At 32.4% G+C, this 27,356-nt stretch overlaps 1 protein-coding gene and 1 long non-coding RNA gene across 2 annotated transcripts; both read right to left on the bottom strand.

Moving 5' to 3' along the window:
* Nucleotides 1–276: 276 nt before the first annotated feature.
* On the bottom strand, nucleotides 277–3,444 carry LOC114402893. The gene is made up of 4 exons (XR_003664548.1): nucleotides 3,302–3,444; nucleotides 3,159–3,211; nucleotides 2,349–2,399; nucleotides 277–905 (listed from the first exon to the last, which is right to left on the bottom strand). It is a non-coding gene; the product is annotated as an uncharacterized LOC114402893 (long non-coding RNA).
* A 4,586-nt stretch (nucleotides 3,445–8,030) lies between these two features.
* Nucleotides 8,031–18,151, bottom strand: LOC114403578 (IST1-like protein). Its single transcript, XM_028366598.1, has 5 exons — nucleotides 18,044–18,151; nucleotides 17,498–17,604; nucleotides 17,116–17,260; nucleotides 16,876–17,016; nucleotides 8,031–8,279 (listed from the first exon to the last, which is right to left on the bottom strand). The coding sequence occupies exons 1-5, from the start codon at nucleotides 18,149–18,151 to the stop codon at nucleotides 8,259–8,261; spliced, it is 522 nt and encodes a 173-aa protein (XP_028222399.1). The 3' UTR covers nucleotides 8,031–8,258.
* Nucleotides 18,152–27,356: the final 9,205 nt, after the last annotated feature.

Below are 27,356 nucleotides of genomic sequence, written 5' to 3'. Positions count from 1 at the left end.
GTTGACCGGGTAGGGTGGGAAGTATTTCTCAACTCTCTAGCTATCTGTCTATCCTTCCCGATTCTTGTTGCGAATAAATTTTTTTCCCCGTCCCCCGTCCCCCCCAACGAAGATTTAAAAAGTCTCACCAACATAATATTTAAATTCAAATAATTCATATACTATTAAATCAAATAAATAAACATAGACAACAAGTTTAATTTAAAATAATATAAACATAATGTTCAATAATAATACAAATAATTTAAACTACAAATAATTTTGAACAATCAACCGTTAAGTCCTCCAATTCAGTAATCAACAAGTCTAAAGTTCTTCAATTCAACAACCAACAAGTCAACGACCCTCCAATGTTACAAGTCAAGAAACTAATAATATACTAGTATATATCAATTATCTCACTATCATCAATTGGAAACTAAACATAAACTTTTGTTGTCATTACCGCACTCATCATTCTGCTACAAGTAATAATTTACGACAAAAAAATAAGAAGAAACAAATAAGGAAACAATTGAGCCCCAAATTATATATTATCAATGATGAACCTCCGGCTTAACTTGTGACTCCTCTACTCATAGGTGCACTGAGATTGGAAGAGTGATTAGGAGTTGTCAAAAGCAAGGGATCAAGGTGTTGCTTTTGGAGGAGGAGCTCTCAATTACAATCTAACTTCCCATAAGGATGCCAAAGATGTGTCGGATTACTTGTGGTACATTCCTGGGTGACTCTGGCTCCTTATCACGCCCACTTGGGAATGCAGTATTAGATGGCATTGACTTTGTCATAGAGAATGACGATCCATCGTTCTACGGGGACCTTGCACGTAACCTCAAATCACATTCAGGCAAAGTGTCCACGCTTGGTATCAAAGTTTATGAAGACGACAACAATGGAACACAGTGCTGTGAGATCATATGTAGGATATAAATACATTTAACGAAATTACAGTGCTTGATTGTTGGAAACTGAAAAATTGTTTTTAACCTTTTGAATCTGTAATTTGTATTTAAGGATATTTGCTATCATTGGTCATATATCTCTTGATTCTTCGGAAGCATTTTCATTCAGGTGCCTTCATACTATGAAAATTAAGCATACATCTGGAATTTTCCCTCTAACCCTCACGGCACCATCTGATTTTTTTAGCGACCTTTTCAAAGTAGTAAATTATCTTCCTATGAGTTACAGTAAACAGGTGGTGGATATGGCTCATTGTTGGGGTGGGAGTAACCCTTGCAATGCTTGTGATCTTCTATTTATGTCGTGCCTTGTCCAGAAAACACGAAGCAAAAGGTAACTGCCGCATGCATGTAAAATTTAGATATGATTTTATGAGTTTAAACCTGAAAGACCTCTTTGTAGCATAACTATGTGTGGAAACTTTTGTATATACATTATCATAGATTTTGAGCTAGTGGCTGTTGGGTGAATATGGCAAAGCTATCCTACCCACCCACTCTGCCAAACAACAACAGATATTCATCGTAATGTCATTCTGTTTTTGTAAGAAAAGGATCCTAAAATAATAATGCAATCAAGTTGTTTGTTACAAATGCTACGCAATAAGGAAACATTCAATAAAAAAATATAAAGTTGATTTATAATATTACAGGTCTTAAGCATGATTGTTTCCTGTTAATTATATTTCTAATCTCCCGAATAAAAATAAAACTAATTTAATTTATGTTATTATTGATGAAGTAATTTCAAATTATTTTATAATTAAAATATATTTGATGAATTAATTTATTATATATTCATGTAAAAAAAATACTTAACTTAATATTTAATTACTGATCAATAAGAAATTCATTTGTGATGTTGATGTCATAGAATCAAAAAAATTATTTTGTAATGAATATACTAACTAATTAGATTTAAAATTAAAATTTATATAAAACTTTCAATCACCTTAAATAAAATTTATATAAAAAATATTTATTAATGATTTTTGCTAAAAATATTTTATACGATTTCTAAATAAGTCAAAAATAGTTTTATAGTACTGAAAAGTAAAAATAAATTATTGAATATTTGGTATGAAATTATATTACATACTCAAAAAAAGAATTTTATAACTAAATTTGATCTTACCTGATTTAAACAAGACAAGATTGTCTCTCGTAGTTAATAAGCGTTGTCCGTCCATTAAAATCATCAACTTTAAAAGAACAAAAATTTAAAAGAAATAAACAAGTTCCTCGTATAACAAAAGGCACCATAATTCTCTATAATTATGCAATATGGTCCCCACTCCCCATTTGTAGTATGAGAATATGAATTTCCTCCATGATGATTCATAGGAGCAGGGAAGAGTGGCACTCAAATAAAAGAAGGCACCATACCTGTTAGGAACACTGTATTTGCAACACGTGCAAGTAATAAACCCACCAAGCCTGGTTGAAAACTTGAAATCAAATACATATCTTGATAAATAACATGCTGTTCTTCAAATACAGATTTTATTATTATTCCTCTTCATAGACATCAAAGCAGTTATTAGGAGTGCCTCAAAGTGTTTTATTAAAACAATCAGCAGTTGAATAAAAAAACACATTTATTGTTTTTCTTTTTGTAACAATAACAACTAGTCTCAAACTTATGATAGCTTTTCGATTGTAACATGCTGCTGTAAAGACTTTTCTATCGCAAGAATGACAAACTCTGTTACGTTGATTTAGGTGTTTATAGAGAAGTAAGATGAGGGAACTTCTAAAAAAGTTAAGGTGCATAAGCTGATTTTTACTCATGCAAGTTTGATTCATTTTTATTTTCTTCTCATATTACCCTTTGTTGAGAAGTTTATTCAAACTAGCCCTAAATCTCTTAATATATGTGTTTCTGTGCTGCTGAATTATCTATCTCATTAGAAGAATGCTAACGCCTAAGTCCTAACAACACTGTATTTTTAACACTATATTATTGGATGAAATCCTATGCTGGCCTCATCATATACTAAGAGGAAGTGTTAAAAAAAGAGAAAGAGGATATCCCTGGCACTTGTCATCTTATAATTATAGTTCATTAGAAGTCAGAAATGAAGACTTAAGGTTTGAACATGTAACAAGGACATTGAGCTATTCTGGAAAAAGGAAATGATTGCAAAACGTAAGAAGAAATGACAAAGAAGGGAAAGTAATTAATTAGCAACATACCAGTTCCAGCGCCAAGTTCTAATGCAAGATAATACTAGTTCAGCTCTCCAAACCTGACAAGAATTTGGGGAAACTAATGAAAGAGATGAATGGATGGATTGGAAAGGCAAAAAGATGATGAGAAATGGATGGATTAAAAATACCTGGAGACCAACATTTGGAATTGACGAAGTGATGTTATGCTGTGGATTCTGACACTAAATGAATGGTGTGCATTTGCTTCGAATAGTAAAACGTTATAAATAAGTATAGAAAATGTGAAGGGAACAAAAAGAAAGAGAAAAGGGAAATATAGGGCCCGGAGAGTCTTGTGATTGGATCAAGGACAATTTGAAGCAGGCTAAATGGCTTCTCCTCCACCAAAATATCATATCTTGCTATGAATTCATTGCTTTACTAAGAATCATTCTTATATATTATTTTAAAATAAAATATAGACTAATGAAACGACACGAGTTTTTTATCTTTTATTTTTGAAACATAAAAAAATTAAATAGATTTGAAAAAAGTAAATATATTTATATCTTTTAAAACATTTTTTTACATAATATTTCAATAGTTAAACTTATTTAATTTTTTCATCGCAATTTTTAGACTTGGTTTGCTTTTCAATCCTAAAATTACAACACATAACTAACTCACCTTAAACAAGGATATGATAAGAAAGAATGATATATGAGACCAAGATAAAAATAAGATAGGATAAAAACTTGATAAAATTTAATTATATCCTATGTTTAGTGTACACAAGATAATAAATCATACAATGATATAATATAATGTATAAAATGTGTTTAAATTATAAAATTATTGTTTCATTAAAATTATACATATATAATTATTCGTTTTAACGCATGTTTAAAGCACACTTGTATATAACATTAAATTTACTTAGAATCAAAAAATAATTATGAATTATTAAGTACATAATTGTTTAATTTCATGAATTGTTGATATATGAAAGTGAGGATTATTAATTGCCATATAAATTTTGATAACATAATTATACCTTTGTTATGAATAATTTAGAATTGAATATATTTAGTAATAATAAATAAATATTTACTTATTACATGAAATTAATTAAATATTTATTTACTAATGAATTAAAAAACTATTTGCTACAAATTATTTTAATTTATCAAAACTTGGATGAATTCTCACTCTTTTATATATTATATGTGATACATTATAATAGATTTTGAGCTAGTTACTATTGGGTGAACACGGCAAAGCTATCCTACCCACCCACTTTGCCAAACAACAAAATATATTCATCTTAATGTCATTCTTGAAGTGAAAATCATGTTTTTATAAGAAAAGTATCCTAAAATAATAATGCAATCAAGTTGTTTGTCACAAATGTTATACGATAAAGAAACGTTCAATGAAAAATATAACTAATTTAATTTATAATATTACACGTCTCAAGCATCTCTAGAATAAAAAAATAGAACTAATTTAATTTATGGTATTATTGATGAAGTAATTTAAAACTATTTTGTAATTAAAATATATTTGATAAATTAATTTATTATATATTCACGAAAAAAATACCTAACTTAATATTTAATTACTAATCAATAAGAAATTTATTTGTGATGTTATTATAGTAGAGTCAAAAAGTTATTTTTGTAATGAATATACTAACTAATTAGATTTAAATTAAATTTTATATAAAAATTTCAATCTCATTAAATAAAAATTACACAACAAAATATTTATTAATGATTTTTGCTAAAAATGTTTTATACAATTTCTAAATAATTTAAAAATAATTTTATAGGATTGAAAAGTAAAAAAATATATTAAATATTTGGTATGCAGTTATATTACGTACTAAAAAAATGAATTTTGTAACTCAAATTAATCTTACCTAGTTTAAACAAGATTATATCTCGTACTTAATTTTTGTGGTCTCTACAATTACTAAAAATTAAAAACTAATTCAATTTAAAAATTATTGATGAAATAATTGAAAATAATTTTTTAACTAAAATTATTTTGTAATGTATAAATTATATAAACAATAATCAATACAAATTTTATTTGATTTTATTAATCATGAATCAAAATATTATTTAGTAATAAATATATTAAATAATTAGATTTAAATATATACTCATAAAAAAATTTCACCTATATCTATTAAACTCCAACATAATTGTTTCCTCTGAATGAAATTTACCGTCTCTACCATAAAAAAATCAAGCAAATTTAATTTATAAATTATTAACGAATCAATTTTAAAATATTATGTGCTTGAAATATATTAATAAATAATTTTAATATATATTATTATATATTTATATAAAAAATTATATTGTTAATCAACTAATTTTTTATATGAAGTTATTAAATGAAGAATAAAAAATTATTTTGTAATAATTATATTAACTAATTACCTTTAAATTAATTTTTAGTTTCAATATTCCAATCTCATTCAACAATTAATATGCTTTATAAAATTTCTAAGTAAATTAAAAAAATTACAGAATTTTAAAGTAGAAACAAATATTATTGAGTATTTGAGAAATACTAGAGAAAAAAAACTCCTGTAACTCAAATTGGTCTTACCTAATTAAATTTAAATTTATTTTTAGAATAAAATTTTAACCTAAAAGTCTAAATATTAATTAACAAAATATTTATTGATGAAAGTATATAGTGGACTAATTCAAACAGCTTGATAGCCTATTCAAAGAGATGCATAACAGTGAACCAACTTCCTTCAAAGAGTCTTGTGATTGGATCAAGGAATATAATTTTTTTTCATTAGCTTAGGCTACTCATTCTTGTAGTAATTAATTTGTTTTGTAAAATTATCAAAGACTCCTAATGGGCTACATCTGCATTTGTTCAATGTTGTGCTTGTAGCTGTGATATGTTTATCTACTACACCATGTGCAAATTCGTTAGGCTTATTAATTAGTCAGCTTCAATGTTAAACTCTTTACACTTGAGCTCCTCCTCAAACAAAATATCACATCTTGTTATGAACCCATTGTAAAATTTACTACTACTTGTATGTCGTCGGATCATATTCGAAACCTTTGCAAGTAGAGGTACGATTCTTTGTGTATGCAGTAAAACTCTTTTACTGCATACACAAAAAATCATACTCGTGCTTGCAAAAGTCTCGAATATGACTGAACGATATACGAATAGTAATAAATTTTGCAACAAGTTAATAATAAGACGTCATATTTTGTTCAACAAGAAGCCTTCAGCATGCTTAGAGTGGAAAGAATTTTTAGCATCTAAATTGACTAATTAATTAGCCCGTTGAATTTGCACATGGTGTAGTAGATAACATATCACAATATAATGATATACAATACATTGCTACAAGCATAAAACTAAATAAATACTAGATGTAGCCAATTATATAATTTTACATAAATTAATTAATACGAGAATGAATAGCCTAAGTATATTTAAAGAATTGTATTCAAGATCCTATTCAAATTCTCCTTGATCCTTTGAAACATTTCTTTCGATAGGCTATCAAGTTGTTTGAATTACCCCACTAAGAACTTTCTTGCGCTACTTCCAGCAATTGGATAAGAGAAATTTGAACAAGAACATAATACATTTCTTTTCCTATATATAATCTAAAAATTATATTTGACTAAATTTTACTTCTTATATAATATGTTTTTATCACTTGATCTTTTTTTTTTCCTCTAAACTATCAAATTAATAACAACCTTGTATATCATATTTTATCAAATTTTATTACTATAAATCAGTTTTTATCCGTCTTTTCTAAATTATAAAATCAGTAGTAATTTTTATCTTTTTTAAAGAAATCTTATTTAAAGATTTTATTTTATTAATCATAATTATTATATAATTGTTTTTATCTCTTCATCCTCTTGACTTTTTCCAAACTATAAAATCAATAGCAGTTTATCTTTTTTTATTAAGATTTTTTTTCAAAATTATATTTTATCAAATTTTAGTTATTATACAGTCAACTTTTGTTTCCTGAGTTTCTAATTAATAAAACCAATTGTAATTTTATCTTTTTGAAAATAAAACCTTATTTAAATATTGTATTTTATTAATTCTAGTTATTATATAATATTTTTTTACTATAAAGCTCTACCCAAAAGGAGTCAAATCATGATGATCTTTACGAACCATTTGTCCCAAAAAAGCCAAAACCAAGATTAGTCAGGCAGAAACCTCTCAAACCACCAGGATAACATTCTAAAACCAATGCCACTGCAAAGGTATAATGGCTGGAAACCAAACTTGCAGATGAAGAAAGCACAATGGATGAACTCTCAATGCATTATAGTAAGAAACAATCTACCCATGAATCAAAAGCTCATCCTTTGCGATGATTGGAATATGACAAGGACATACCAAACATAATTCAAGCGTACCCTTCGTGAGAGCAATATCTCTTCCTCCTGAAGTGATGAAAATCCCTTTGAGGATCACAAATTCAGCATTTCAATATACCAAAAATTAAAGGAAAATTTTGTAGAAGAAAAAGAAAAAAGCGAATTGAGGCAAGAAATAGAAAGGAACTACACCACCACAAATTCCTATGGATTAATAAGTTGAGAAGAATTCATTATAGAAAATATGAATTCTTTTATAAGAATATTTTTAGGGTTCTGCAACAAAATCAAAAGAAATCAAGTCTCTCACACTTAGTTAAAGCTAAATTCTACTTTCATTCATAAAATTGTGAGATATTTAGGAGATGCTACCGTTCTAAGACATACCAAGAGTCCACTAAACTTAATGTAACTCCTAATGGTGATATTTATCTTAAGTTAATGACTTATTAATGATCATGTAAGCAACTCAAGAGACACCATAAACACACCAATAACAACTCCTATTTATGCCTTATTTAAGTATTATTCTAATACAATCCACACAATATAAAACAAAGAAAATAACTATTTTTTTTGCCTATGTGCTAAAACAAAGTAGTGCAGCCCAAATATTTTGTTACAACTTTATTTAATAAACACCAAACATGTTCCCTTCTCATACTTCGAACAAGTCCTTGTAGTGCTTGATTCATGATCCTTGTTTGGTCCTCATCATCCCCTCATTCTTTGAGTGAATTCAATCTCAAATTGAAATCCTCTTTACCTACATCAAATGAAAACACAAGAATCAGATTCAATGAAAACAAAATCCTACTTCTAAGCATACTTGAATTCCTTAAAAAGGAAATTCTCTTATTATTTATGTGCTTACATATCCATCTTCCAGGATCATATACAAGCACAAGAAAACTACCAAACAATACTAAATGGAAATGTTTTTCTCTCTTAGATCTTGGGTCCTTTAGCACAAATTCCATAGCCATGTCAATCCAATGAGGATTAAAAACAAGTAAAGAGATTCTCAAACCATGAACTAAAAATTTAAATTTATCCCTTTTATCACTAAACTTAAGCACATCATGCCTCATGCAATGCTCAAAGAAATACTCATGCTTTACTAATCTCTCACCATGAGTTCCTATAATTAATGGATCACACAAAGCAAATTTAGGCACGCAAAAGGTCATGTTTTCACACAAATGTTCTCCATGTCTAAAGAATTCATCATACAAGTCGAAATGATGTGGGTTATCCTTAAGTTTCAAGGACTTGATACCATGACCTAAAACAAGATTACACAAATCACAAGTATCATGCAAATCAAGAATTAACACATGTTGCATATCAATCAAAACATTAGGCCAAGAGGTGAGTGTTAGTCGTCATTTACGACTAACTTTTGTATTGAAAAGTTTCATGAAATTTTTATCTTTTCCCCAATTTATGGTTCTTTTTGTAGGTTTGTACATATTTTTGTTTAGAATAATTTCACTCAGTAGATATTCCCAATATTGTGAATTAATGTGGTTTAACTTCAGTTTCAGGCTAAAGGATGAAGAAGAAGAAGGTCGAAGCAGTTGGTGTCTCGCTAAGCGCATCACTTAGCAAGTAGCATCCGCTAAGCGAGACACTCAGCTCGCTTAGCGAGTTGGAAGAATCTGGAAGAGAATTTGCCATTCATACACGTGCCCAGTGCGCCATCAGCTCGCTCAGCGAGTTATTTGTCTCTTCTCGCGCTCAGCGTGCCCAGCTCGCTAAATGAAAATTCACTTACTTGAGCTTAGCGAGAAAATGACGCTAAGAAAGCCTTCAGGATAAAAAAAAACCCTTAAAAGACTGAAGTTGGCGAAAAATGAAAGAGTTCTTTTGGAGAGAGACATAACAGAGCCAAAAAACGGAGCAAGAGAGAAGAGCTTGGACGAAAAGCCTCAGCCTTTGAGAGATTATGAGTTTAGGAGTGATTATTAGGTTTTTAGAGGTGGATGAGACATCCCTACCACTTTGTAATCTTAATTATCCTTCAAAAACCTGTTCTTGGGCTGAAAGGTGTTAACTTGCAATGGAAGGCTAAATCTCTTGTTGGGGATTTCTACTAAACTTTGATGTAAAATCCTTTACTATCTATTTAAAGTTGTTTTGTTTTGTTCATTGCTTCTATTTACACTTAATTATTACATGCTTGTGGCTTAATCACCCATTTGTGTGTAAAGTTAGGATTTTTAGCATTGGAAAGTGTTTTAAATCCTTAGAACTAGATAGAGCGGGCTAGAGAACTGTATGTCTGAAAACGGAGTGCATGGATTTAGTTTATATTATGTCATAATCTTAATGCAACTCGTTTAGGCTAAGTTCGACGAGGGATCTAGAACGAAGTTTAGATAGAGTTAGACCCATTCACTCGAGGGATCCTGGTTTGGGTAGTTGTTTTCGGCATAGGACACGAAAAACAACCTTAAATAGAGAAAAATACTCAATAACATAAAGTAAGTTCAATAGAAAGACCCAACGTTTTTAATCATCTGTTTATCTCTCACCTTTAGATAGTTAATTTTGTAGTTAAATTAGAATTGTAAACACAACTTCTTTTTATGTTTACTAGCTTTATACAGATGTTTACTTACTGAATGAATGCTCTCTGAATGAAACAAGTTCCCTATGATTCGATACTCGGTTCTTACTGTTTTATATTACTTGTGCGACTCGGTACACTTGCTGATTAGTATCGCAATTGGGAGAGTGTGGAACAAGTTTTTGGCGCCGTTGCCGGGGAACTTCTTTCTATTTGGGAAGTTGTAGACATTTATTCTTTATTCTTTGATTAATTTTTGTGTGAATAGTTAGTTGAAATTTATTCTTCTCTTGATTTGGTTAACTGCTGCTCTTGTTAGTGTTTTGTATGCGAGGTAACCCTTCTGCAAGTGATTTAGTTCCATTGGATTTGGAGATAGAAACCACTTGTAGGAGGAACAACGCAGAGAGAAGAAGAAAAATTTTGCAGGACATGATAGCACAACCAAGTCCGGAGGAAGCTCAATATTTTGAGTCATCTTCTATCTTTCCAGAGTCAAGAGAACCAGAAGTAGGTGCATCTGAGGCTGATATCATGGTTGAAGGTCAACCTAGGAGGGTTACTCTAGCTCAACCATGCCGCAATTCTTCACAAGTATAGCATGGCCAGAAGTTCAAGCACACAACATTACTTATCCTCATTCCTTAATACAATTAATTCAGGGAAATCTATTTCACGGCTTGCCAAATGAAGACCCATATGCACACTTGGCCACATACATTGAGATTTGCAATACACTGAAGATTGTCGGTGTGCCTGAAGACGTAGTGAGGCTGAGTTTGTTCTCTTTTTCATTATCTGGGGAAGCCAAAAGGTGGCTACATTCATTTAAAGGAAATAGTTTGAAGACTTGGGATGAAGTAGTTGAGAAATTCTTGAAGAAATATTTTCCTAAGTCCAAAACAATTGAAGGAAAAGCAGTCATCTCTTCATTTCACCAGTTTCCGGATGAGTCCCTAAGCGAAGCACTAGAACGATTTCGGAGCTTCTTCCGGAAAACACCGACTCACAAATTTTTAGAACCAATTCAGTTGAATATTTTTATTGATGGGTTAAGACCACAATCCAAGCAGTTATTGGATGCTTCTGCTGGGAGGAAAATTAAATTGAAGACCCCGGAAGAACCCATGGAGCTTATTGAAAATATGGCTGCTAGTGATCATGCCATTCTGCGTGATCGGACTCACATTCCTACAAAGAGAAGCATGCTGGAGCTTTCCTCTCTAGATGCACTATTGACACAGAACAAGTTGATATCTAAGCAGCTTGAGACATTGATAGAAACTTTGAGTAAGTTGCCTAATCAATTGCAAGTGACTCAACCTTCACATTCAGCTGTTTTGCAGGTTGGAGGTTGTAGCATATGTGGAGGAGCTCACGAATCTGGTTGTTGTATCCCTCTTGAAGAGGCTGCACAAGAAGTGAATTACATGGGAAATCAGCCCATACCATGATTTAATGTAGGTGGATTTGCAGGTTACCAGCAAGGTCCAAATTTCAATCAGAATCAAGGGCAATGGAGGTTCCATCCTGGAAATCAGTTCAACAAGGACCAAGGTGGACCATCTCATAGGCCTTAGAACCAAGGGCCTAGCCTATATGAGAGGACAACCAAGCTGGAGGAGACTTTGGCTCAGTCTATGTAGGTTACAATGTCAAATCACAAGAGCATCGAGTCTGCCATTAAAAACCTGGAGATTCAAGTGGGGCAGTTGGTCAAGCAAATAGCTGAAAATTCTTCTGGAAGTTTCAGAGCTAATACTGAAAAGAATCCTAAGGAAGAATGCAAAGTTGTTATGACTAGATGCAAGAAGGCAATCGTGGTGGAGGATAAAGGGAGGATTAGTGATGATCAAGAGCTAGTGATTGAAGAAGGAGAAAAAGAGGAAGAAGAAGATCAGTTGAGAGAGAAAAAAAATAAATGATGGTGAGAAAGAAAAAAATGAAGAAAAAGAAGAAAAAAATGAAAAAATAGAGAAAAAGAGGGAGAAAAGAAGACTAAAAGTGAGCTAGTCAGGGAAAGAAAGAAAGAGGTTATTCCATGCTCAGGGAAGGAGGTGCCATATCCTTTGGTGCCATCAAAGAAAGACAAGGAGTGGCATTTGGCTCGTTTCCTTGATATCTTCAAGAAATTGGAGATAACCATTCCCTTTGGAGAAGCCCTACAACAAATGCCACTCTATTCTAAGTTTTTGAAAGATCTGCTGACCAGAAAGAGCAAATATATCCACAGTGATAACATTGTGGTGGAAGCGAACTGCAGTGCGGTAATTCAAAGAATTCTTCCACCCAAATACAAAGATCCAAGGAGTGTCACAATCCCTTGCTTTATTGGTCAGTGTTGATTGGTAAAACTCTCATTGATTTGGGGGCCAGCATAAATTTGATGCCTCTCTCCATGTGCAGGAGAATTGGAGAGTTGGAGATTATGCCAACTAGAATGACACTACAGCTTGCAGATTGTTCTATACCAAGGCCGTATGGTGTGATTGAAGATGTTCTAGTCAAGGTGCAACAGTTTACCTTCCTTGCAGACTTTGTTGTTATGGACATTGAAGAGGATTCTGAAATCTCTCTGATTTTGGGCTGTCCCTTCATGTTAACCACCAATTGTATGGTGGATATGGGGAAGGGTAAGCTGGAAATGAGTGTGGATGATCAGAAAGTTACGTTTAATCTATTTGAAGCCATGAAGCACCCAAGTGACCATAAGGCCTGTTTTAAAGTAGAAAAGGTAGAACATGAGATAGATATGGTGGCTAGAGCCATGGTACTGCAGTCTCCACTTGAAAAAGTACTGACTAATACTATGGAGTGTCTGACAAGGGAAGAAGAAAAAGAAATGTAGAGCTGTTTGGAGGAATTAGAGGGTGTAGAAGAAAATCCTTAAGGAAGAATAGTTTTTGAAGAATTGAAGAAGGACTGTCCAGCGGAAAAGGTTAAAGTGGAGTTGAAAACTCTTCCAGACCATCTGAAGTATGTATTTTTAGGAGAAAATGAAGCCAACCCGATAATCATTAGCAATTCTTTAGGAAAGGAAGAAGAATCTTAGCCGGTGGAAGTTCTGAAGAAACATAAAGCAGCCATTGGATGGCATATTTATGATTTGAAAGGAATCATCCCTTCTTACTGCATGCATAAGATCAACATGGAAGCTGACTATAAGCCTGTAAGGCAGCCACAAAGAAGATTGAATCCAGTTATGAAGGAAGAAGTGCGGAAGAAAGTGCTTAAATTGTTAGAAGCAAGGCGCATTTATCCCATTTCAGATAGTGCTTGGGTTAGTCTTGTGTAGGTGGTTCCCAAGAAAGGAGGCATGACAGTGATTAGAATGAGAAGAATGATTTAATTCCCACAAGACCTGTCACTGGCTGGAGGATGTGTATTGACTATAGAAAATTGAATGACGCCACCAGAAAAGATCATTGCCCACTTCCCTTCATGGATCAAATGCTTGAGAGGCTAGCAGGGCAATCATTCTATTGCTTTTTAGATGGATACTCTGGCTACAATCAAATTGTTGTAGACCCTAATGACCAAGAGAAGACAACATTTACCTACATCTTTGGTGTGTTTGCCTATAGGTGAATGGCTTTAGGCCTTTGCAATGCTCCTGCAACTTTTCAGAGATGTACGATGGCAATCTTTGCCGATATGGTGGAGAAATGTATAGAAGTATTCATGGATGACTTCTCTATCTATGGCTCCTCTTTTAACTGTTGTCTATCCAATCTAGAGAGAGTATTGCAACGGTGTGAAGAAACCAACTTGGTGCTTAATTGGGAAAAATATCATTTTATGGTGCAAGAAGGCATTGTGTTGGGCCATAAAATTTCTGCAAGGGGGATTGAAGTAGATAAAGCAAAGATTGATGTGATCAAGAAGCTGCCCCCTCCAGTAAATGTTAAGGGAGTAAGAAGTTTTCTTGGGCATGCTGGGTTCTATAGGCGATTTATGAAGGATTTCCCAAAGATTGCCAAACCGCTCAACAATTTGCTTAACAAGGACTTTGTGTTTTTGTTTGATGAAGATTGTTTGAAAGCATTCAACACTCTCAAGACTAGTCTAGTGTCCGCTCCCGTCATTACAACACTTAATTAGGGCCAAGAATTTGAGCTAATGTGTGATGCAAGTGATTACGCTGTAGGTGTTGTCTTAGGCCAGAGGAGTGGCAGAGTATTCCATGCTATTTACTATGCTAGCAAAGTTTTGAATGATGCTCAGATCAATTATGCTACCACAGAGAAGGAAATGTTAGCAATAGTTTATGCATTGGAGAAATTCAGGTCATACTTGGTGGAATCGAAAGTTATCATCTATACTGATCATGCAACCATCAAGTATTTGCTAAATAAAGCTGAGTCGAAGCCTCATTTAATCAGATGGATTTTGTTACTTCAGGAATTTGATCTAGTTATCAAAGACAAGAAAGGATCTGAAAATCAGGTAGCTGACCACTTGTCCAGACTAGTTAATGAAGAGGTGACCCTGGAGGAGGTAGAAATAAGAGACGAATTCCCCGATGAATAACTATTTATGGTAAATGAGAGGCCATGGTTCGCTGATTTGGCTAACTTCAAGGCAGCTGGAATCATCCCTAATGATTTGACTTGGCAGCAAAGGAAGAAATTCCTACATGATGCTCGCTTTTATATCTGGGATGATCCACATTTATTCAAGATTGGTGTTGATAACCTTTTGAAAAGGTGTGTAACATAAGAAGAAGCCAAGAACATATTATGGCATTGTCACAATTCACCATGTGGAGGACATTATAGTGGAGACAAAACAACAACCAAAATCTTCTTCTCCCAATCGCCTTGTTTCTCATGTGCATCAACTCCAAATTGTTTTACCCATTGAACCTTAATGTACAATTCTTTCTTAGGCATCAAAATAAAAGACTTTGCATGGTTAGACATACAAATAGAATTACAATAAGAAATAAGCTCATTATTCAACTTAGAAGAAAGAATTAGAGTCCTACATTCCTCCATTGAAACCTTGTCTTCAATCTCTTTCACATGGAAGACTTCATCATGAAACATAGAGTTAAAATTTGGAATTTTGCATTCTTCACTTGGAATCTCTTCTTAAAATCTCTTGAGTAAAGAATCTTCACATACAAACAAAGGGTTATAATGAAAAAAGAATATTTATATTTCTCTTTCTCTTTATCTTTTGTTCTATCTTTTTCATTCTTTTTTTTTTCTCTTTCTCTCATCTCCTTTTCTTTCCTCTTAACTCTTTATGTCTCAAGTCTTTCTCTTTTGTGAGAAGAGCACAAAGGGTTTGGGAAGGGAAGGAGAAGTAAAGGTTTGAGAGAGGGTTGAGAAATGAATGAAATGGGATGGTTTGGGAGAGGTTTTGGGACACATAAAGGGGAGACAAGGGGAGGGGGTGCCAGGAAGGTGGGGGCCGTGGGTAAGGGAAGGAAAAAGAGAGAAAGGTAGGAAATTTTGAAAGGGGGAGGAGAAGGGTAGAGCCAATAACAATTATTGTAAGGACAATAGTAGCTTCCTAATATATTTTTAAACATTTCACTTTTTTATTGTAAAAAATCATCCCAATAAGATCTAAAAACAATCTCCTTGTATTGTAGCCCATCATTTTTTTACTCAGTTTGTATCCCATCATTTTAATTTTTTTAACTTAATTACACTTTTCATCTTCCTTAATGTAATATTTAATTTGTAACTTCTTTTAAAGGTAAACAATAAATTACTTTTAATTTGCCTCGTTTGTTCCCTTTTATAATTACACAAATTTAGTCTCTAATTTTTAAAATTAAATAGTTTTGATCACCTATTTGTTGAGTAAATTAAAAGTTTTTTTTCCAAATGAACTTATTTTATATTAAATCATAATATTTCTTTTTCTTTTAAAAAAAGTCATAAATTGTTTTCTCAATGTTATTTATATTAGAAATTTGAGTTTATAACTTTTAGTTTTTTTTTCTTTCATCATTACATTAATGATTTTATGTTATTTATCTTAAAATTTTAATCAAATGTGACTGTTAAACAAAAATCATAGGAGTGGTAAAAAAAAAAAGAAGAAAAGATCAAAATCAACTAAAAAACTTTAAATTTTAATTACCTAGAAATATAATTTCATAAAATTAAAAAGTTATATAAAAATCATATAAATATGTTTTATATATCATTTTACATTCATTAATTAATTTTATCAAGTACTTTCTAATTCAAAAAATTAACTTAACCCTGAAAATTAACAAAATTTGCCTTTTGGTTTCAATTTTTTTATCGATAAAATTTAATTATTAGATTTTTATTAGCGAGAGAAATCAAATCCTGTCATCTTTTTTTTCCTCCCTTCTCCTTTTACAACCAGCTTAAGACTCCATGATTTTCACATTAATTATCTTATAAAAAATTGTAAATGTAAATAAGTGAGTCGGTCAACAACTACACCTACTTGTAGTTCTTTAAAAAAGAATGACATTTTTATTTCAATCTCAAAAATTCACACAGGAATGAAAGAACTATTTTAACTATTTGTCAATCCCCAGCTGGGAAGTGTGAGGTTGTTGCTTAATGTAATGCATTAAGAGCTCTGGAAACAAGTGTGAATAAGTGTGAACATTAAAACAAACCGGATATATATCTCAGAGAATTCGGGAAAAGTAAATACTACTGATATTTAATCAAGAGGAGATTAAAATATATCAATTCACTTCTAATTATCCAATTCTGATTCATATTTTTGCTGAAACATATGCTTGATTATTTAGATAAAAATACTAACATCAATGACAAGTAAAACTTACTTCATGTAACTGAGGCGGTGACTGAAGTCTCTGCTCCAAAGCCTTGCTGTTCCATTCAATAGAGAACTCTTGCGCTACATCATGCAACAGTTGGATCTTCATTTCTTTCGAAGGAAGATCTTGCCTCAACTTTTCAACAAACTGGAGAAAAACAATTATTCAAGTAAGTGGTGGAAAGTGGATACAAAGACGTCATCAAGAAAATAATTTACAGGCTATGAAAGTGGTTCCATCAATTACCTCTTTACTTATGTAAAGTTCAAGAGAATTCCCAAATTTCCCTGTGAACAACGTTCTTAGCTCGCGTAGTTCCGGAAGATCAGAAAATCTTGCTGCAGCATGTATCAACGACTGTATAGCTTCTTTGCATTCAACGGGGCAATCCCTATTGAAGAAGATTAAAATATTGTCAAGCTAAACTTCTGCTAAAGCCTTGAAGTAAAGAAAATTTAAACAGTGATAGGCAGAACTAATTAATTAATGCTGAGGAACATACTTAAGCAATGAACCTCCCAGTTTCATTAAATTCCACCCAACAAAAGGAATGCAAGAGTGATTGAAGATAAAAAAAAAATAATGACTACATCTTGTATTGCATACACAGAAAATCATAAATTCGTACCTCTGCTTGCAAAGGTTTCGAATATGATCCGACGACATGCAAGTAACAAATTTTCCTATAAGTTCATAGCAACATATCATCTCTTGCTCGAGGAGAAGCCCTTCGGCCTGCTTCAAGTGTAAAGAGTTTAACCTCCAAGTTGACTAATTAATAAGCATAATGAATTTGCACAGTGTAGTAGATAAAAATATCGCAGTATACTGCTACAAGCACAACATTGAATAAGTGCAAGATGTAGCCCATTAGGAGCCTGGATAATTTTATATAACAAATTAATTAATACAATAGCCTAAGTTAATGAAAAGAATTATATTTTATTCAAATTTTCCGTGATCCAATCAAAAGACTCTTTGAAGGAAGTTAGTTCACTGCTACGCATTTCCTTCAATAGGCTATAAGTTGTTTGAATTAGTTCACTAAGTACTTTCTTGCGCTACTTCCAACAATCCTTGTGATTGGATAAGAGAAATTTGAATGAGAACCTAATACATTTGTTTCCTAATACTGTGAAAGACACATGAATAAACAAATGACAAGGAAAATTACCCTTTCATATGCATTGTAATCAAGGGCACTCCTAAGAAGGTCGGCAATGTCTTTCTTGAGAAATTTCTGCACCGCGTTCCTTCTATTGCGTATCATCTCTAGCCTCATCTTTATTAACTTCAACCGTGATATGCTGTTTCCCAATTTAATTTTATTATTATTTGAAGAAAGAAGAAAAGAAAAAGGAAAGGAGGAAACAGAGAAGGATTATTACCACTTAGAATAGAATTTGGGCTTGAATAGCGCATCAAACATTTTCACTCCTGAGAATCCGAAGCTGACGAATATATTGAAAAAGGTCAGAAAACTGTTTTTGCGGAGAGGGTATGTTCTTGTGTCTGAAATGAAGAATGAAGATCAAGAATGCAGAGACTCTTGTGAGGAATGGAATGAAATTCACAAAGAAAGAGCTTGGGAAAAATAGTTGCTTTATCAGCAAGAAATAATGTAGAGAGAAAAAATGGGAGCAATAAAAACGTTTGTGAAAAGAAAATGGTAAGGAGAGGTAGTAGTGAAATGCAATGGGGTGAGTTTTGAGGAAGAGAGAGAGAAAGGGCCATAGCTAGTCAGTCAGTGGCAGAAGAAAAATATGATAAATAAGCAGTCAAATATTTGGCGGTAAATTTTATTTTTTATCATTCAAGTTTTGGGATTTACTTACTACTAATAATATACTGTATATTCTCTCTAAAAATATTAAATAGTGTTATTTAATTTAGTTATTAATTTAAATCAATATTATTTTATTATATAGATAGATTATATTTTATTATTCATTTTATTCTATTACAACTATATTCAATTATTATTCCATTAAATGCAAACAATTCTATTTTTTAAATTTTTATTCTCAAAAACAGATTTTTATTCTTAATCAATTATTTCATTCTTCTTTTAATATTTTTAATAACGATTCTACTATTTTTTAATAATGTATTATGAAAAATGATGGATCGATTTATTTCATTCTTTTCTAGTATTCTTTAGTTAACAATATATCTTTTGTATTTTGTAGATAATATGTATTATGCTATATCAATTTTGCATAATAAGGGTAAACTCATTTTACATCGTGTAATTAAAAATTATAAGAATTTAATATAAAAAGAAAATATTCGATTTATGAACTATATTTAAACATTAATTGATAAAAATATATTCAAAGAACATTTGAAGTTTGGATAATAAAATTCACTTATTTGGAATAATTTTTTTGTTCAATTAATTTTTTTTTCTTATTTATTAAATTAAATAAGATTTTTATGTTTTAAATTAACTTATTTAATTAAATTTCAAATTTCTTCAATCAAAAATATATAATTTTATTAGTATAAAAATATATAAAATACATCAAATCTAAAATAAGATTTATGGGGATACATTTTTTTTGAAGTACCAAATTTTATAAAAATACAAACTTGATGCATGCATATGAAAATATAGTATACACCATACAAAATTCTGGTGTGGTTTTTATAATACTTTACATTACATTTTATTGTATATTAATATTGTTAACTATTGTGTGTATATATAATATATATTTTTATTAATATATTTTCTACTAATTAAAATATAATAAATAAATACATTAAACAATTATAATTTAAATTATAAAATTAATACCCAGGACACGGCACACTAAGCTACTTCTATAAAAAAAATTAAGATATGAAAATAAAAAACAGTTAGAATTATGAAGTTCATGTTAATTTACGTATGTATTATTATTACTACTTGTTAATGAAGTTTTACTCCTAAAAAATTAAGCTTTTATTCCATCTTTCTTATATCTATCCACGTAAAAAAGATTCGAATATCCCGTAATAATGTAATTATAGGAAACTAATGAGTATGAATGTATTTTAGCTCACAATTCACATTGAACTTACAAGAAAGAACTTATGTTTGATTTATGTAAAATGCATGTATCATTAGGGATAGATAGAGAATAAGTATTTTTTATAATGATAAAAAAAATATTAAGTGTAACTAAGTGTTAAATCCAAAAATTGATTTCATAATTGATTCAAATAATCAAAACTTACTTATAATCATATTTCGGGTCTTACATAAAAGATAAATATTCTAATTACAATTGTTTTAAAAAATTATGGGGAATATCTATAAGAATTTATATCCCTAAGTTTTGATATACGAAGCAAGACAACATTTGTAAAACAATCAAAAGCTGGCCGGATATCAACGTCTTTTTTTTTTTTTTTATAAAAGGCATGGGCCATAAAATGGTGAAATTCGACAATTGGCAATTGAGTGGAAAAAGGTACAAAAATATAATTATAGTTTACCATTAAATTAATGAGTTTAATAGTTTGCTTGCTCCAACTTGCTGGCAAACTGACAAAGGAAAAAGGGATAATTAACCATTATAATATCCTGATGGCATTGTAATATCCAGTTTGTTATTCTAGAAAAATAAGTCATTTTGGATTTAATAATTAAGTTTTACAAAATATAGTTTATACAATTAAATAACCTCGTTTAGACATTTTATAATATACTTGTTAATATAAAACTTATCATTACCAAAAACAAATACGGAGATTATTATAATATTCTTATCACCAGATAACATTTTATCTAATGGCATTTAGTTTGTTACAGCTGGCATATTATCTTAGCTTACTAATTGGCAGATAGTACTCAAGTTGTTTATTTAAGTAGCGTCCATTTCACAACTTATTAGCATCCTGTATACGTTCGTTAAATTAAACGAGCCTAATGCAATAATAAATTTTTTTCTAAAAAAATTTAACTTTGCTTGTTGATTATAATTGCTATACCCTAATTCATTTCGGGTCAAAAAAAGAAAAAGAAAAACAAAACAAAACCAACAAACGAAAAAAGAAAAGAAAAGAAGAAAAAATGAAAATTAACAATAAAGAAAGAAGAACAGTAAAAAAAAAGGGGGAAAAACTAAGGAGAAAACATAATTAAAAAAAAAAAAAAGAGAGAAAAGTCTCTACATTGAATGCATAGAGAAGCAACAGGGAGAATTGACCCACAAAAAGTCGACACTTGGCATCGCCATTAGACAAGGGAGAGGAGTCTCCAAGTATCCTGCATTCCCTCAGTATCTTGTCTTCCTTGCTCTTTTCTTCTCCCATTTGCTCTCCTTTTTTCCTCTTCTTCTTCTCTTTCATTTTTTTTCCATTCCCTCCCTTTTTAGATCGTTTCATCTCACCAGTGAGCACTTTGGTTGCCAGCGAGATCCGCATAGATTGACGTTGTTGTTTTCCTATTCCTTTATTTTGTTTCGTTGTTCAAATGCCTCTTCTTCATCTTCTTCATTCATGATGTGTTTTTATTTTTTTTTCTTTTGCCAACTTCGGCGAGATCGCGTCGCACCGCCGTTGTCGTTACCCCGTGGCGGCCTCGCACCCTTGGGCCCTTCGCTGGTGGCATTAGGGGCCCTTACCACCCTCTCTAGTGGTTTTCTCCCTTTTTTGCGTCGTTTTGGGTTGAGGCACTTACGGTTTTTCTAACCCTGTTGCCTAATTGCGGGTTGGACCGGGTCGCCCTCACTCGGTTCCAACCCTAGCCATAAAAAAGAATATTACTTTTTACAACCCCATTTTAAATATATACACCTCTCTTTTTTTGGACCTAGCCCATTTCTTTAAAGGCTGGAATAAAATAAAAATATCTATTTACACCCCCCTTTTAACACATGCACCCTTTTTTCATTTTTGGCCTACTCGTTTTTGTGAAGTCTGGAATAAAATAAAACTGACGCACACCCCTTATTTTAGCACATGCACTTTTTTTTATTTTATTTTGGGACTAACCCATTTTTGCGAAGTCTTAAATAAAATAAAATTGATGGTTACACCCCCTTCTTTGTATATGTACCCCTGCCACCTAGGTTGGTGACTAGACCTGTCATGTCAGCACTCCATTAGTGTTGACTAAGTCAAAGTCAACCCTTTGACTTTGACCAAAAAAAGAAAAATAATTATAAATATTAATGGGTAGCTCTTTATTTTATTTTATTTCTTTATTATCTCGATCATTTATTTTATCCTTCGATGTGATTTTCTTTTTATCATTACCTAGTTAGTTAGTTTAATTGATAATATATTATAAATATCTCGTTATTCATCTTATTCCCCCATATTTTAATCTCACGTCCTTAATTACTAAGTGTACTCCCCACTTTTATTCTATCTCTTTTTATTCCCATTCTATATATTTGATTTCATAGCACTATCCCAATTATTTATTTTATTTTTCTAAATCCGCATTAGAATTCTTTAGTACACACTTACTTTCTATGCATTCCATGTTGGATCTCCGACTTGCTTGGTGATGTTTTAATAACGTGTGGGTAAATTTTGTGAACATGTTGGGTCTTTCACTTGCTTGAGTTCACAAAGTTTACCACAAAACTGAAGTCTTTTCTAACAAAAGTATAATTCTCAAATAAATGATCACCCAATTCCTTTTTTTTTCATGTTCGCACTCCATGTTAGATCTCCAACTTGCTTAGCAGTGTTTCAATAAAGTGAGTAAATTTTGTGAATGTCATGTTGGGTCTCCAACTTGCTTGAATTCATAAAGTTTACCACAAAACCAAAATCTTTCAAAAAATAATAAAATAAAATAAAATAAACCCAACACACAAGCTCTTTTTCTACAAAGAACTACATAAGTCTGATTTTCTCATTGCACCTAGGAATACGTAGGTCCAAGGGCAAACACCTTGTCGACCTAAAAAAGTAAAAAAAAATCTAAAAAAAGAAAACATAAAATTTCTTCTTTTTTCTTAAAAAATGTTTTTTTTTTCCTAAATAAACAAAAATAAAACAAACATAATTCATGTTCTCAAGGGAAGATAATAATTAAAAAGTCACTTTATTTTTAGCACCCTCGATTAAAGGTTGTAGTCTTCATGATTGACACGTGCGGTGCTAAAACCTTCCTCATGCGTAAATGACTCCCGAATCCTTTTTTTCCTCAAATCGTAGACCATTTCTTATGTTTTTGGTTTTCCTTAAATAAACGTTGGTAGTGACTCCTCAAGTTTCCTTTTTTTTTCGGGTAAACAATATATCTAATTTTATTGCGTCGTTCCATCGTAGCCCATGTTGCGACAGATGATGACTCCACTGGGGACTCGTTAGAGAGTTAAGCCATTTAATCGAGTGTGCAATTTTATCATGACTTTTTCTTTATTTATTTTCCGTTTTCCTTTTATCTTTTTGGTGTACTCTCGTTTGTTATCGTTTCATTCTACTACCGTTTATTTTTATGGTTTTGCTTTTATCTCGTTTCTTTTCTTCTTTGTTTCGCTCATGCTTGTATATAACATTGGCTATGTTGTTACTTCTTGGTGTGTATCCTTGTATTTATTACCTTCGTAGTTAGAAATAAATTGTGTCATTGAATCCTAAGGTAGATGACATGTGCTATACTTGTTGTGTTTGCCTGGGAATTTTCTAGTTGTTTTCCAGGTGGGGTTGGGTAATTCTTAGGTTGCTCTGTTCACACACGACACCTACACTTTTTGCACACAATTTGAGTTATTAGGCCCTATATCTGGTTCTGTGTGAGCCATAGGAAATGGAGGTCGATATGTGGTCATGTTGGGTCTCCGACTCACTTAAACAGTGAAGCCTCATCTAGAGTTTTCCTTTTTTGGTGATGCGTTGTTATTGGTAGTTCCTATCGTTGCAGTATTGTTACCTAAGGGGATGATATCTCTAGAGGTCGGTGAGGTTACATGAAACTACCCTTGGAAGTTGTCACTAGATAATGGACTTTTAGACCCTTTCTGTTAGGTTCCTGGATTAGGGACACGAAGCAGACTCACCCTGTCTTGTTTTCTTGATCGCATCATGCATCTTTTCATGGCATCATGATGAAGATATCATTTATGCGTTCATCATTTATGATATTCATGCACTGTATTTGCATAAGTCATTGCATTTCCATACATATTCATTTAATATGTTTTTTTTTCAAACAATTAAATACATTGTTGTCATCATTCACATGTTATACTCACTCATGCATAACCCTATCATATAGTTGCTCATGCCTTGCATTTTTCTTTGCATCACTAAAAAGTCACAATGAAACGCGAAAGTTTACGTTGTGTTCTTAGTTACATGTGTTAGGTACCATGGTGATAACTATAAACAAACCATGTTAGGGTTATGCATTCCTTTCTCCTGAAAATGATTGAAAATCACGTGAACATGGTACCTAATGCATTGTTAACAAGAAAGGATGGTCTTTCGGGCATCTCTTCTCGATCTCATAAATACGTTTGTCATGCATAACATATGTATGCCCTAATCATTCATCTCTATGATAGGTTGCCAAAATGTTGACGATCAAAATTTCAATACCTTGGAACATGGGGGTCGAACCATGCACAATCTTTTAAGAAAGGGTTTTATCAAATCAAGGTCAAAGTATGGAAGTAGTCAGCTTGTGAAAGTTAGGGCAAAAGATGGATCGGGTTTACATAACCTCTTTGACTATTGCCAACACATGATTGAGCTAATGACTTACAAAGTTAGGAACCGCCGATGTGCCCGTGTTTTATTTTCAGTTTCACTTTGACTCTGACGGGATGTAATGAACAATGTTGTTTTAATGAAAATTAGAGTTGATTCAATCCTATGTTTTATCGAGTGTTCTGTGTAAAATTCTCAATACTTCAGTAACTTATCATTTACATGCATTCATGCTTATTTGTTTTGCCGCATTGTTATGCATTGCTCATTATATTCTTTCCTTGAAATAAAAAAAAAAGTAATCATTGTGCTAAGCAAGAAAGACTGAGCTTTACAACACCCATACCAGATACGTCCCAAGACTAAGATAATGAGTGACATAGAACAAGTACATGAAAAAATGAAGGTTGGTATTAAGAGTCAACAACCTCAACCCAATCATATCCATGCCTATGTCTCTCGACCCATGGAGGAAACACATAAAGCTCCCCAAGACCACACTCTGACCCATTTCGGGGTTTATCTAGGATATACCACTGAAGGGCATGCACTTTCCCCCTGCCAAATGCTCTAGGGGGCCCTCAATATCCACCACCATCACAACCTTTACGTTTTGTGATGGGAGGAGGACCTTTTGCTGTAGTCGAAAAGGAAAAATTTGATCATATAGAGGAGAGGCTAAGGGCCATTGAAGGAGAAGGAAATTATGACTTTGCTGACATGTTAAAATTGTGCTTGGTACCCGACGTGATTATTCCTCCGAAGTTCAAGGTGTTAGATTTTGATAAATACAAGGGGACCACTAGCCCAAAAAATCACTTGAAGATGTATTGTAGGAAGATGGGGGCATATGCGAAAGATGAAAAATTGTTGATGCATTTTTCCAGGAAAGCCTAAGTGGCACAACTATTATCTGGTATACTAACTTGGAACCCTCTCGGGTCCGCTCCTAGAAAGATCTCATGGATGTTTTCATTAGGCAGTATTAATACAACTTTGACATGGCTCTAGATAGAATGCATATACAAAACGTGTGCAAGAGGGATAATGAATCATTCAAAGAATACACTCAAAGGTGGAGAGATCTAGCGGCTCAAGTGGTACCCTCATGACGGAGAGAGAGATGATAACCATGATAATGGACACGTTACTATTGTTCTACTATGAGAAGATTGTAGGTTACATGCCTTCGAATTTTGCAGATCTAGTGTTTGCTGGCGAGAGAATTGAAGCAGGTCTGAGGAAAGGAAAATTTAATTATGTTGCTTCTGTGAATCCTAGTAATGGAGGACCCAAGAGGAGTGGCGAGAGGAAGAAGGAGGGAGAACCTCATGTTGTGGCTGCAGTTCTTGCGTGGCCAAACTTTCCACTAACCCCTTATAATCCTCTATAACAATATCCTCCCCAACAATATCACTACTCAACCAATATCAGTCTTGCTCATTACCCACCACTTTACCAACCAAGAACACCTAATTAGCCACAAAGGCCACCCTTAAATCGGCCACAAAATCCACCTATTACACAACCAAGACCAAACACCACCCCTTAATACCAACCAAAACACCAACCAAGGAAGGAATTTCCCAAAAAAGAAGCCTATAGAATTCACCCCAATCTCGATATCATATGCTGACTTACTCCCATATCTGCTCAATAATGCAATGGTAGCCATAAACCCAACAAAGATTCCTCAACCTCCATTTCCTCGAGGATACAATTCGAATGTGACATGTTTTATCATGGGGGAGTTCTGGGGCATTCCATTGAGCACTATATGACCCTAAAACATAAGGTGCAAAGTTTGATTGGTGCAGGCTGGCTAAGATTTTAGGAGGACAATCACTTGTGAATTCTGATGTCGTCAAGCCATATTATGCATGATGCTTGGGGCAATTTGAAGGTTGTGGTTGGATATCTCCAAGGACTCCTTAGAATTTTAGGTTTATGCTATTATTGTAAACAACAATCGCAATGCTAATAATATGAATGAATTTGATGCCATTGTCTCTCATTCTCTCACAACTACATCTTTGCATATTTAGTTAACCTTCATTGGAATATGAATGTATGTTGCTAGCTTATGTGCTCAAGTGACCTACACTCCAAAGTTGATCTCCAAGTTTTCCCAATAAGAAATGGCGTGTTCTACACGTTTGGTGGCAGTGCTGTAAACGACGAGTAAAATTGAATAAACATTTGATTAACTATGTTTCAAATCAATAAGTAATAAGTACAAACATTCATGCGACCTCATCTTATCTTTCTTAAAAGTTTTGTCTTTCTTAAAAAAATTTTGAAGAGTAAGAGTCATTTGGCTTAATCTGTCAATTGAAAATCCTTTAAATATTTCTTGTCCCTGAAAATTCTCTTTCAAGAACCTGTATAGTTTCTTTCCTTTCTTATTTTCTTTCATTTCTTCTTACTACAAGGACGTGACAAACGAAAGCAGTGGATACCTCTAAACCCTACATTGGGGCCATAATAGCACCATACATGAGCTTCTAGTGAACCTAGGGGGCAGATAAAATGTTCTCATTTGATAGGTTGAAAACCCGAAAAGGGCATCCTAGGAAAAAGTTAGGATATACATATAAGAAAAAATAATCAGAAGCGCGTTTATAAGAGGTTTTGCCCCAAAATCCAAACTACAAGAGTCTCCAGTCAAGATTTGAAATGACACATGGTTGTGTTTCTTTATCCCAAACACTAATTTATCCCTTGTTACCCCCTCCAAGCATAAGTATAATTGTTTTCTTAAAAAAAAACTTTGAGTAGGAATCACTGCTAAACCGGCAGGAGGAACAATGCAAACAATACATGCATGA

The sequence above is a fragment of the Glycine soja genome, chromosome 20, assembly GCF_004193775.1.
Source record: "Glycine soja cultivar W05 chromosome 20, ASM419377v2, whole genome shotgun sequence".
NCBI classification, from domain to species: domain Eukaryota; kingdom Viridiplantae; phylum Streptophyta; class Magnoliopsida; order Fabales; family Fabaceae; genus Glycine; species Glycine soja.
This window is presented reverse-complemented; position numbering and strand designations above follow the sequence as displayed.